This window comes from Taudactylus pleione, unplaced genomic scaffold (assembly GCF_031769625.1).
Source record: "Taudactylus pleione unplaced genomic scaffold, aTauple2 ptg000066l, whole genome shotgun sequence".
Classification (NCBI taxonomy): Eukaryota; Metazoa; Chordata; class Amphibia; order Anura; family Myobatrachidae; genus Taudactylus; species Taudactylus pleione.
This window is the reverse complement of record NW_028284468.1, coordinates 615,023-629,399: the sequence shown is the minus strand read 5'-3', so window position 1 is coordinate 629,399 and position 14,377 is coordinate 615,023. Positions and strand designations below refer to the sequence as shown.

Below are 14,377 nucleotides of genomic sequence, written 5' to 3'. Positions count from 1 at the left end.
CACCACGTGCCTCTTGACCTTTTGTGGTGTCTCATGGGACTTAGCTTCCAGTAATACACTTGTGCAGTCAGTGTGCCCCTGGCACCTCTCTCAAAGGTTGTGGGGGAGGCATGCCGTCCCCTTGAAACCCTGTTCTGGTGCCTATGCCTCCTCCCTCCAAATGAATAATAACCCTGGACCACTGAGTCTAGGCTTGTTTTGCAATATAGGGTGGCAAAATGGCAGCACCAGGCTAAACCAGCCAGGGGAGCTGACACTATAGCAGGTGGTCACACAGCATGGGGTCCCCCTGCCTTAACGGCAACCATCCCCAAACTGGTCAACCTAGGGCTGGAATCTCTAGAGAAGTGGGGGACCAAAACATGGGGTCTTACCTCCCCAAGGACAACCAGCCTTGGGCCTTCAGCCCAGGGGTCTTCTCCGCATCCCCTGGGTTTTTGGGTGCGGAGTTAATAGTAATGAATTAGTTAAATTATATAGTTTTTTTTTACAGGTGGCCTAGATATTACTATTGAATGCACGGTAATAAAAATTAAACATGAAATTGCATCTAATCAAAACATTATGTTATGGTTTTGCATTTGCTGCCAAAATATGGTATTAATTCCTAATATATTTATTGTTCTAGATATATACACATTTATACTGGTGAGGACAATTTACCAATGAGCAGATAATAGGCCTCTGCCCTAATTTTATTCCAAGTAATTAGTTTAGTTCTCAACACGCTCCATCCAAAGTGCAACAACATAAAAAGTAGACGTACAGTAAGTAAGTGCCAGTAACTTGTGAATAATTGCGTGATAGCAGACCTGTGTGCGACTGACACAACTACAGTAAGGGGCATGTTCATTCAAATGAGACTCGTGCAGACCTGCAGCAACATGCAATGAAACCTGAGGCACACACATGCTACATGGCAGGTGCATGCTGATTATGACTTGGCACATCTGCTGCTGATGCAGAGCCAGCTACAACGTAATTTCTGCATATGGGCAGAAATACACTATTTTTGGCTGGTGTTTTTTTTTTATAGAGTCATTTATTTAGCATCAGGGCCAGTGACCACTTCCTAATGTACCGACACTTGCAGGTGTTCTGTCTGTGGCTATGCTGTAAAAACAAGAGAGGAAACAGGTTTGTTTTAAAGCGAGAACTAAATATAGCATTTCTCAGAATATATCTCCCCTTTTAAATGCAGACTCAAATTATAGTATAGGTTAGTAATGAAAATCTGCCAGTCACACCAGTGTCTGATTTGCACCCTATATGGCATCATTCAACAGAAAGCCATTCTTTAGCCCCAGAGTGTCAGACCCATAGGATCAGACCCACAGTGTTATGTTGCTAAAAAACGATTATAATCTGCTAGTAGTAGCTTATGGTTTGTTTTGGAGTTTGATCCATGGCAACCAATTATAACGTACAGTCTATAAGTAGAGCCCTCTCACTCCCTCCATACCTTCAGGGTGGCGTCTCTAATGCTACATGGTGAAGAGACATACAGATAAATTTCCTTAGTCACATTATAATTTACTACATTATACATGGCTGATAGGACAGGCATAAAACCTATCTCTTTGCAGTAAGACGCTATACCCTATCTTTGCACTATGAATCATAACGCAGTGCCATGATCATATCTGTGATTGTTTCAGGTGTTTGAAATATGATCCTACAATTGCTCCAATGCTTACACAGCCATATTCTCTTCATGTGTTCTTAGATGGGCAGCGAAAAACGGATCAAGGCAGAACGGTGGCGAATCACAGAGGGCAGCGGTGGAGGTGGCAGAGCAGAAGGCGAGGAGGTTAGCGGTGACTGTGACGATGAGGACGGCTGTCAGGGGTCCGGTGACAATTTAGACTTGGGTAAATAACAATGACATTTATATCATGTTGTTAAAACAGATTAAGTCATTTATTTATACATTAGGTGAGTGATTTATGAGCCACTAGACATTGTTCTATTAGGATTGAGAACAACAGTCAAAGCAAATGTAAAAACCATCAGGATTCATCATTCCCAGATTTTCTTCAGATTATACAGAGAGCAGGTTTCTACGGACTAAAAGATGCAGCCCCGCGACCACAATGCAATGCTCTGTATGGACGGAATACAGATGTGCCCACATACATCTATCCTCCGTGCACTACAAGTCGCGTCACACATATCGCGGGAGCTCACAGTGACTCGGTAGCGCAGAGTGTCTTTCTGTGCATCTTTTTACCTTCAAATGCATCTTATTCACAAAGCAATGCGAATAGGTAGCACAAGCAGCTACTGCTGATTAAAATGATATGCAGCATGCCTATGTTCTCTGAGCGTCTGCGGGTGTATCTGCAAGCGAAATGCTACGTTACAGTGTCAGCGGCTGTGCTATCTATTCATGCACAGAGAACATAGGCATGCCGCATCTCATTTTAATCAGCAGAAGCTGATTGTGCTATCTATTCACATCGTTGTGCAAATAAGACGCATTTGAAGGTACAACGACGAACAAAAAGACGCTCTGCAGAGCACGACTAGAAGGGCTGTTTAACGCGCCAGGAGGCTAGATGTATGTGGACCCATCTGTATCTTGTATTGTATTTCCGTGGTAGCAGAGCGGGTGAGAGCGTGTACAATTGATGCACCGTGTTGCAAGCACCAGATCACGTTGGTCACCCAAGCCAAATGTACACCATTATTATATTTTGTGCGTTTCTATATCAATCAGAACACAAATTAATTGTAACAACAAGAAAATCAGGGAGTTGGAGTTATAGCAATTATAGCTAAGTGTGCCAGGATGATAGGGACCAGGTATACTCAAGCTTTAAGGTTAAGTCAACAAGCTCATGTGTCGTCTGATGGGAGCCATTCAGCCCCAGATATTAGGAACTTTGAGCCCCTCCCCTCTTTCATGAGTTCCATAATCATAACCACTGCATTAGCTCTACATGGCTCCATCCCCAGTGCTTACTTCTATATCGAAGGTTTATTTAAACCACACAGACGTGTTTATATTTAATATTTTATTTGCATACCACTACGCTTATTTACCCCAAGGCTAATTGAATCAAAATGTATACCTGCCAACATAAAAGGACATCCCGGATCCTCTGGAACAGGGGGTGTACAATGGGGAGAACTGTATTTAGAATAGTGCTCCTTAATGACCTGTAGACTCGTCTTCTGGAGCTGTCAATATTCAGAAGAATGTTTAATATTTGCCAAATTATTATTACTCTCATGATAATGTGCTATACTTGTGAGTTCGGACATTAAGAACATTGTGGGGTATGTATGTAATGGGGTATGTAATGTGTTTGCAGCAGTTGTCAGTTACTTGATGTTGTACATGATTAAATTATATAGACCTGCCTCCTCCAGCCTGTATGACTGGGACTCTTGTTATACCGGAGGGTCATTACCCAGCCACAAAAGTTCTGTGCCATAGAGCAATCACTTTTCTGAATGCAGATGTTCTTCTGCGCAAGATGCGTCTAGTTACATGGGGAAGTGAATGACAGGAGGAGTTGGGCAGACAGAGGGGTTTGTAAGTACAGATGATATAAATTAAAGAGGAGCAAAGAACACATGGACATGGGTGTTCCTTCTCTATAATTAAAGTCAGTGCACTTTGCACCTTCCAATTGCACTTATGTGAAAAACTGCATTTCCATCAATGTCTTATGATGTTCAAACACACAAAGTGACACGTATAAATTAAAATACAGTCCTTATGTTCCCTCACTATTAATTCAAACCATAAATCAAACTAAACAGTAATTTAAGGGAAAAAAATGAAAGTTGAAATGAATACAGGCAATTGTCCAAAAGTGATAGTTTGTTGAATTTTACTGTAACATTTCACTGGGTTCTACCATGTGCGTTTTCCAAATCATCTGACAAGCAACAAATCTTAGTGCAGATAGCTTTTCCCTTTAGACTTAGAGGAGGATGCGAAATGCGTTATACAGATCAGTTTGCATAAAAAAGCATTTTGGATCATTTTGATCGGTTCTGTACAAAAAAAACACTTGACGGAGGTGTTCTTGTAGCTTTGCTAATAATAGCCACCTCACACTGTCTGCAGGCATTTAAGGTGAGTTCAGAGTCAAATCAGTAATGAGTTCAGACTTTTAATCAGTAATGAGTTCAGACCTAATCAGTAATGATTTCAGACCTAATGAGTTCAGACCTAATCAGTAAATTCTGTCTTAAAAAAAACTAAAGTGGTGAAAACATTTGTGGTCCAGGTGCCATGTGATGCTGTCTGTTTTATTATTACGCACTATTTTTTGGCTATACACATTTAGCCACCCGTCCCCTGCTATGGTGGTACAACCTGCCAAGCCACATGCCTAGCTCCACCAGCTCTCCTCATACTGATGTGTTGATTGATTAGGCCATTCGTCACTATGATCTATAGGAACCTCTCATATTTCAAATTAATTTGCTACATCATTTATCATCACTGGCTTAATAAATATCTCCCAACCCCCTTTTACTTCATCTCTGTTCTAAGCACAATCCGCTTCTCTACATTCATCTATATTGATTAAAGAACAGCACAGAATAGCCAACTAAGTGAAATCAACCAACCATTATTTACAAAATATTGGCAATATCGCAGGTTAGGCATAAGCATTGTAATATATGTGACAGCTCAGCGCTTGCAGATAGAGCACTGTTATCCCAAACAGATTTGTCCGGATATCCAGATAGTTATCTTCAGCCATTTGGTAGGCTGTACTCTATGTAACATCATAAAAAAGAAAACCAGGCGCCATAGTATTAAAATGACCAAAGATTGAATTAATAAACAGCAGCTCCACTTGGTATATACTGGATTCAACCAATAAATGAAATAGGTCAAGGAGGAGTGAGAACATCTCATTCTTATATAAGTCTATTTTAATATAACATGCGCTCCTAGTAGTGAGTGTTCTCACTCCTCCTTGTAGTCTTAGGTGTTAATTAGATTTATATATCCCACATTGACAATGAACAAAAGTATTGTATGTTTATTCCTATACAGAATTCATATTTCAACATACAAATACAGTGCTCGGTATAGCCAACAGTTTGGCTTAATTGGCTATTTTCTCTAGGACCAAAGTGTGCTACTAAAGAGCATTACTTAATTCAGAGGTTCCCAAACACGGTCCTCAAGGCTCCCCAACAGTTCAGGTTTTAGAGAAGTCCATGGTTGAGCACAGGTGACTTAATTAGTACCTCAGTCAATTTGAGTTAACCACCTGTGCTCAACCATGGATATCTCTAAAACCTGAACTGTTGGGGACCCTTGAGGACCACGTTTGGGAACCTCTGACTTAATATATTAAACTATTTATATCTATCCAAAAATGAGAATGATGAGAGTGTATCGCACCTAGCTATAGGGCGCTAAATTGTGTTCTTCATGGTTCTTGGCACTTTTTATCGTGGTTAATAAAATCCTTAGTGAAGATCTGGTCCGACCTGGTCATGCAATCTGCTAGAGTAAAGCTGGCCACACACTAGACCAACTTACATCCAACCAGCCAACTAGTTGGTTGGTTGGAATGAAAATCTGGTAAGGAATGAAAGCAAATGACAATCAGCAATTTGCTCCCAAATGCCGGAAAATGGACAAAAACTGTTGTTTGAATAAATTGTTAAGATCAAACATTTAATAAACTTGTCTGAACGACCATTTTCATCTGTTTTCTGGCATTTAGGAGCAAATTGCTCGTCATCATTTACTCCCATTCCTTACCAGATTTTCATTCCAACCAATCAACTAGTTGGATGGTTGGATGAAAGTTGGTCTAGTGTGTGGCCAGCTTAAGGCTGGAAATAATGGCAGGAAGGACAAGCATGGGACCCCGGAATTTTATAGAAAAAATTGACAGTAACTCTCCTGGTTCTCTACACGTTAGACCTTTGGACAACTACCACATACAGCCTAGCTCATCCCAGTAACTCATCCCAGTAGTAAATTCCAGTGGAATTTATTACCATTAAATTATTACCATTACACTTCCTATAAGGGACATACCTTCTCCATCCAAAGCCCCCACAGGAAAAGAACCGTCATCCTCTGCCTTCAGTCACCATGCTCATTGAATGTAGGAATGGGCACAATGTGACATTAATCACCTGTTCTTGATGTCTCAAAAGAGGAATTGTATTTACAGTATGTTGCATCTCTGGCTTAGTACACAGTGTACCATGAAATAGGTGCACAGATTCTCCTGCTCAGCCAACATAGTGTCATTGGTCACTCAATCCAAAGTGTATGCCTGTAGTGTTAGTGATTGTCCACTACTGACATTGTGATTGGCCACTTCTCGTCAGTTCTGTATCACTCCTGGATTACCTCCTCCTGAATCTGAGTCAGCAAATATCTGTATAGTTTCTGCATGTATCCACATCCACCAACACCACAATGACTCAGAGAGTTTTACCCTACTTACAGTACAAAACAAACGCACACAGTAATTAACCAGCCTTTGTTCCTGGCAACTGCCGGGTCATGTGCAGTTCAATAGAGTGCACTGTGGTGCACCTCTTACTGTATCATTGTGATGACAGGGTCCGTGCAAGCTATTCAGGAATAGTAAGCATTAAAACTATACAACACAATAGCTGATACACAGCTGGTCATCACCTTTATGGAGAACCCAAATACACTATTTTGTCTCAGACCCTTTGATGCCACGTGTGTAGGAATGTACTGTAAATCAGAATAAAGTTGATTAGGATTGTGAAAATTAACCAAAAAATACAGTAGCCACAGCACAGTGTTTCCAGTTTTATCTTGATTTTCTGTCCGTGCCTCGGGGGGCAGGGAGATGATTCACAATATATCATGATCTAATGCTGACAATGCTTTAAGGTTTTGCACCAAGGCTTTGAACATAAAGGAGGAAATGTGTGAAGCAAGCTGGCTGGTTTGCCGAGCCTGGGCGTCCAGTCCACAAACACAGTGAAGGATGTGTGTACACTGGGAGGGATTTGTGAATTATTCCTTTGTGTGGCCCGAATTGCGCTCTTGTTCATTCATTTATATGATCCATAGACAAGGTCCCCTTGTTTCCTTCTCATTGTTCTTTTATGTAACTACAGAGCCCCTCATTTTGGCTGTGGACCCTTGCTTTCTTCATGAAGAATTAGCCACGATCTATTTGACATGGTTGTCAGGTCACGCTCTCCAGCCCACAAGTTGGCTTTGTTAGGACTTTACACATTATTCAGTCAAGGTCTTTTATTATAGATACAAAATGCATCAAAACTGGCTGTGAGTCACATATTTGCAGGAGAATGTAACTCTCCTCCGATGTTTATCACTGTGCAGACTCTGTGTGTTTGCGTATGTGTATGCACGCATATATATATATATATATATATATATATATATATATACAGTCAGGTGCATATATATTGGGACATTGACAGAATTTTCATATTTTGGCCTCTATTCACCACCACAATGGCTTTGAAATTAAACAAACAAGATGTGCTTTAACTGCAGACTTTCAGATTTCATTTGAGGGTAATTACACCCAAATCAGGTGAACAATGTAGGAATTACAATAGTTTCTATATGCGCCTCCCACTTTTTAAGGGGCCAAAAGTAATGGGACTATCAACTCAAAAGCTATTTCATGGACAGGTGTGGGCTATTCCCTCGTTATTTCATTATCAATTAAGCAGGTAAAAGGTCTGGAGTTGATTCTAGGTGTGACATTTGCATTTGGAATCAGTTGCTGTCAACTCTCAATATGAGATCCAAAGAGCTGTCACTATCAGTGAAGCAAGCCATCATTAGGCTGAAAAATCAAAACAAACCCATCAGAGAGATAGCAAAAACATTAGGTGTAGCCAACTCAACTGTTTGGAACATTCTTAAAAAGAAAGAACGCATCGGAGAGCTCAGCAACACCAAAAGACCCGGAAGACCACGGAAAACAACTGTGGTGGATGACAGAAGAATTATTTCCCTGGTGAAGAAAAACTCCTTCACAACAGTTGGCCAAATCAAGAACACTCTCCAGGAGGTAGGTGTATATGTGTCAAAGTCAACAATCAAATGAAGACTTCACAAGAGTGAATATAGAGGGTTCACCACAAGATGTAAACCATTGGTGAGCCTCAAAAACAGGAAGACCAGATTAGAGTTTGCCAAACAACATCTAAAAAAGCCATTACAGTTCTGGAACAACATCCTATGGACAGATGAGACAAAGATCATCTTGTACCAGAGTGATGGGAAGAGAAGAGTATGGAGAAGGAAAGGAACTGCTCATGATCCAAAACATACCACCTCATCAGTGAAGCATGGTGGTGGTAGTGTCATGGCGTGGGCATGTATGGCTGCCAATGGAACTGTGTCCCTTGTATTTATTGATGATGTGACTCATGACAAAAGCAGCAGAATGAATTCTGAAGTGTTTCGGGCAATATTATATGCTCATATTCAGTCAAATGCTTCAGAACTCATTGGACGGCGCTTCACAGTGCAGATGGACAATGACCCGAAGCATACTGCAAAAGCAACCAAAGAGTTTTCTAAGGCTAAAAAGTGGAATGTTATGCAATGGCCAAGTCAATCCCCTGACCTGAATCCGATTGAGCATGAATTTCACTTGATGAAGACAAAACTGAAGGGAAAATGCCCCAAGAACAAACAGGAACTGAAGACATTTGTAGCAGAGGCCTGGCAGAGCATCATCAGGGATGAAATCCAGCATCTGGTGATGTCTATGCGTTCCAGACTTCAAGCTGTAATTGCCTGCAAAGGATTTGCAACAAAGTATTAAAAAGTGAAAGTTAGATTTAGGATTGTTTAGTTTGTCCCATTACTTTTGGCCCCTTAAAAAGTGGGAGGCACATATAGAAACCGTTGTAATTCCTACACCTGATTTGGATTTAATTACCCTCAAATTAAATCTGAAAGTCCGCAGTTAAAGCACATCTTGTTTGTTTAATTTCAAAGCCATTGTGGTGGAGAATAGAGGCCAAAATATGAAAATTTTGTCAATGTCCCAATATTTATGCACCTGACTGTATATATATATATATATATATATATATATATATACTATATATACGTAACAAAAATGGCACTCCCAGATAAATTAAACACCAGAGTGTTTATTTAAAAATCCATACAATGTACAGCGACATTTCGGGCAACTAAGTGCCCTTTCTCAAGACTTTTAGTTTATTTGTGCCAGTTTCCTTCTACATTATATATTTCTACTTCAGGGTCCATAGGATATCCACAGGATACCTTGGGGTATAGGCAGATGACGTCAGACATCGGGTACCACAGAGTTATTTTTCATCTCCCGGGATGCATCAGGGCCCTCTCCTATACCCCGCCCCGAGCCCAGGCACCTCAGTTTCGTAGGTGCCCGGCCAGGAGTCGGATCACCATTGCAGAGTGGGGCTGTTACAGCCCCTGAAGATTTTTCAAGGCAGCTTTTGCTGCATAACTAGAGTAGGACAGCATGGACAGTCTGTACAGACATCCATGCTGTCGCTCCTTTACCCTGCCGGGCCAGACTGCCGTTACTGATCCGGGGAGCCGGGTGGGTGTTCGGGGTCCCAGCTAGCGGTGTCCCCGGAATGTCCCTGACTGTGGCCGGATTCACGGGGGTTTAGGTAAGCGGCGGGGTCCTGCGGAGGGTACCCGCCGATTCACAGTCATTTAGTCCTCAGGCAGGGGGCTCCCTGGGGACAGGCTGCATGTGGAGCCAGGTACTGATCCTGCGCTTTCCACTAGACCACCAGGGACAGCGGGCTGCAGCATTAAGGACATGTTCCAGTGTCCCAGGGGTTAATAGCATGCCAGGGAAGAGTGCCTCCCCTGTCTGACAGGCGGCGCCTCCCCCGCTGCACAGTGCCTCTCCATTGTGGTCTGGCTGGCTGTGTGAGCGCTCCTATCCTGGGCCTGTCTCCTTTCTGATGGCGGCATCGTGGTCCGGGTCCCCCGCATACCTCTCCCCAGATTAAAGGTCAGAGTATGCTGCGCTGCCTGACTGTGTCTATTTCTTCTGTCAGCCTTTTTACTAACCCTGTTCTTTATGCTACAAGCCCTTGGGGTGCGGTGTTGCAGGATGCTTATTGCCTCACAGTAAACCAGTTTTTCTGTGTGGAGAGTCACATTTAACCGTTCATTGGCATCATGTCTGCGAGTGAACCGGATTACCCCCTCCAGCCTATGTGTACGTTATATAAATTACATACAGCAGATGGGAATTTAGACCATGAAGGGCTGTGTAAAGTGTGTGTGGCTAGCCCACGCACTGTGGTAATCCAGGAGAGCAGCAGTATCAGCTCGGTACAGGAGCCACCCTGGGCTGGTTTTGCTACTGCACTGTCGGCCATTATGGGTCATATATCTGCCCCTCCTGCGCTTTCCTAGGTGGGGCCCGTGCAGCAGGCATTGGCCTCCTCGCCCATGCAGGGGTTCCCCAGACAGTTGGCTATACCCCAGTGTCTCCCATTATCGCAACCTCAATCTTCTCAGGAAACTGCATGGGTTAACAAATTGTCCAAGACGGTACAGTACCTGACGGATGTTTTACAGGGGAGTCACTTTTGCGGCCTTATAAATGGCCATTGCAATTGTCACAGACTGCTCAATATGATGATGCATGACTTATCTGACTCAGAGCTCCTTCAACCTAAGGAGGCGGAGTCCTAGTCTAGAATATCTATACCAAGCCTTATACGGGCAGTCCGTGCGGCCTTGGTTATTGATGATGTGGATCCCCCGGTGGCTAAATCCAAATATGCCTTCTTTAAGGATGTTAAAGGGGATGCCACGGTATTTCCTCTATCAGGTCAATTGATGGATCATTTAGAGGAGGCGTGGAGAACTCCGGGTAAGAGATTCCAGCCTCAGAAAAGGTTGGCAGTTGCATACCCTTTTGCAGAGAATTATTTCTCAAAATGGGAAACTCCTCCCCAGGTTGATTCTCATGTTACATGCCTTAAAGAGTGTTACGGATCGCAAAGCGGAGCTTTGCTTAAAATCCATATATTCCCTTGCTGGTGGGGCTTCTAGACCGGCTATGGCCATGAGCTGGGTAGCCAGGGCATGGAGTGCTGGGTGGATGCCGTGGAGGTGTCTCTGGACACGGATCTCAGAGACGCGGCTACATATGTCAATGAGGCAGCCTTAGATATTGGTCTCCTCGCTTATAGGATTTCCTTGGCAGCAGTGGCAGCTCGCCGCTCCCTGTAGTTGCACTCTTGGAGAGCAGATGCTGACTCCAAGAAAGGGTTGGAATGCTTGCCCTTTAATGGCGAGGTCTTGTTTAGCACTGATCTGGATAAGATAGTGAGCACATTGGCTGCAGCCAAGTCTGCTTGTCTGCCTTCAGCTGCGGTTGCTTCTGGGTCTGGTACTCAGTCCTTTCGGCCCTATCGGGCCAAGGGTAAGTCCAAGGTACAGCCCTTTTCTAGACTGTCAGGTGTCCGTAAGACCACCAAGCCCAAAAACAGGCTTGGAGTGCAAGACGCCCGGCTTCCAAATCTGATGATAAGCCATCCGCCTGATGGGTCAGGCCTCCCCCTGGGGGACCCCAGAGTGGGAGGCCGGCTTCTTCAATTCGCCCAGTGCTGGTATCAGATTACCACAGACACTCGGGTAAGAGAAGTGATCTCTCACGGGTAAGCCCTCTCCTTCCGCAGAAGGCCTCCCAGCCGGTTTTTCACCACAGGCCTTCAGCCAGATCTAGACAAGGCCCTGGAATTCCAGAAAGTAGTGCACTCTATGCTCCAAGCTGGGGTTATAGTGCCAGTGCCGGCCCATCTACAGGGCTCAGGGTATTATTCCAACCTCTTTTCTGGTTCCGAATCCCTATGGGCCCTACCGGCCTATTTTCATCCTCACGTACCTCAACAGGTCTTTGAGGGTCCCGAGATCAGGATGGAGACCCTGCATTCCATCATATTCGCTAGGAGCCTGGGGATTATATGGTGTCATTGGACATTCAGGATGCCTACCTGCATGCCCCTATAGCTTCGACTCCTCCGGTTCGCAGTGGTCAATCAACATTGGACCTGTTGTCTCAAGGTCCTTGCCTTTACCCGGACCTGGGTCAGCTGTCTTTGACGGCATGGCTCTTGAGACTGCCCTCTTAAGGTCCAGGGCATTTTCTGGCTCTGTGGTTAACACAATGCTCTGAGCTTGAAAGCCGGCATCTGCCAGAATTTGTGTGGCATACTTTCCTTGAATGGTGTCGCCCTAAAGGTTGCGATCCCCAGTTGTTTTGGTATCCAGTATTTTGACTTTCCTACAAGCAGGCTTAGATAAGGTTCTTCGCCTGGCATCCCTCAAGGTGCATGTTTCTGCCTTGTCGGTGTGATTTCAGCATAGGTTTGCTCCTCTTTCAGATGTCCGCACCTACCTGCAGGAGGTGCTTCGCATTCAGCCTCCCTTTGTCCCTCCTGAGGCTCCTTGGGATTTGGCTGTGGTCCTGAGGGCTCTTCAAGGACTGCCTTTTGAACCACTGGGCTCAGTGGATTTCAGGTGGCTTACTGCAAAGACTGTGTTTCTTCTGGCCATTGCTTCGGCCAGAAGGGTGTCTGACTTAGGGGCTCTCTCATGTAGACCTCCCTTTCAGATTTTTCACCAGGACAGGGCAGTGCTTGGGACTCGCCCTGGTTTCCTACCTGAGGTGGTGTCTAGTTTCCACATTAATAAGGAAATTATAGTGCCAGCCTTTAATTCCCCAGACCTCTCAGCTGGTGAGGCCTCATTGGATGTGGTACGTGCTCTCAGGATATATGTCGAGCGTACCAGTTCTCTTCGGAAATTGGACTCTTTGTTTGTCCTCTATGGTTTTCACAAGAAGGGATGGCCTGCCAATAAGCAAACATTGGCTAGCTGGATTCGCATGGCGATATCTGAGGCTTCTGCAGGATGTAAACGTCTGTAAGAAGTTAAACACTCTAAACAAAATAAAGAAGTATTGTCACAGTTTATATTATAAAAAACATACTAAGGTTCTCATTGAGGCCCCTGGGAGTTAGCGTATCCAAGCAGTGGATCCATTTACTTTCAGCCTGAAGCAGCATCAAGGATTGATTACCCCCACGTTTGGGTATGGGTATGTGGTCGACGACACGTTAGCGCTAAGTAGCAAGTACATGTCCTGCCTCCATGAAGTGTCACACCACTGGGTGTTCACTCCGACCTGAGGATAAAGCTAATCGGATGGTGGACCGGTGAATGGCCATCCTCTCTTTAAAGGCTCTTTTGGTCTTTCCAACGTAGTTGCGGCCACACGGACAACAGATTAAATAAATTACAAACTTGCTGTTGCATGATACTCACTGACGGATGAGAAACTTCTTCACAGTGTACGGATGGTAAAATGTATCTCCAGGGACCATGTACCAGCATGTAGTGCAATTGATGCACTTAAAACAGCCAAGTTTGGTCTTGCTTGTACTGTCGGAGCCAATATTCGATGTGTTATTGTTTGAAATGTTGGTATAAATATTTCTTCCTCTATGAAAAGCTATCATGAGGTTGTGTCCCTGTAAGGAGGACAGTGCTGGATCGGATTGTACAATAGGACAGTATTTTCTGGAGGACCTGTTGATGGAGGAACTGTGATCAATAAATTTGTTCACCCAAAAAAACTTATTCTCTCCATTAGATGATCTAATAGACCTGTTCATAGCCATATCTCATGGTAACTTAATGACCCACTCCATGGTAGAAAGTAACATGGTCCTGATGTACTGTAGCCATCAGCTTCAAATTTGTCAACCCTATGGAGAAGTTCATTGGGTAGTTTGGAGGCATCGCTAGTGATCCTCCTGACTCTGAGCATCTGCGAATAGGGAAGTCCCTATATCAGTGGGAGTGGATGATGGCTCGATGCTAAAAGGAGATTTTTGCGATCAGTGGTTTTATGGAAAATTGAAGTAGATAAACGTCCATTGGAGACAGAGATGGTAAAATCAAGAAAATTGACAGATTGTGTGTCAATGTTGTAGGTGAATTGGACCGGTGACAGAGATGCGTTGTGAGACTCCAAATGCTGTACAAGATCGTCATGCTCACCCTTCCAGAAAAGCAAAAGGTCGTAAATGTAGCATGTGTAAAAAACAAACTTGTCCATCACATACGCATTTTGATAAAACAAAGCATGCTCTATGTCAACCATGTAGCTGTTAGCAAATGATGGAGCTACATTTGAGACCATAGCACATCCATATACCTACAAGAAATAGGAACCGTTGAACAAAAAGTAATTCCTTTTGAGTGTTAGTGTTAAAAGTTTAAGGAACAGCTCTATATCACATCCAGTGTATTTGGGGTTATTCGTGATTAACCTCCACACAGCCCCTACACCCACCTCATGGGGAATGCAGGTAT

At 43.7% G+C, this 14,377-nt stretch overlaps 1 protein-coding gene across 3 annotated transcripts in view; it reads left to right on the top strand.

Moving 5' to 3' along the window:
* Positions 1 to 14,377, top strand: part of LOC148534364 (glypican-5-like) — a 318,714-nt gene that overhangs the window by 254,155 nt on the left and 50,182 nt on the right. For all 3 annotated transcript variants that reach the window (XM_088466433.1, XM_088466426.1, XM_088466419.1), the window contains one exon: positions 1,727 to 1,871. In XM_088466433.1, the coding sequence (XP_088322559.1) occupies positions 1,727 to 1,871 (145 nt within the window). The remainder of the gene's footprint in view (positions 1 to 1,726; positions 1,872 to 14,377) is intronic.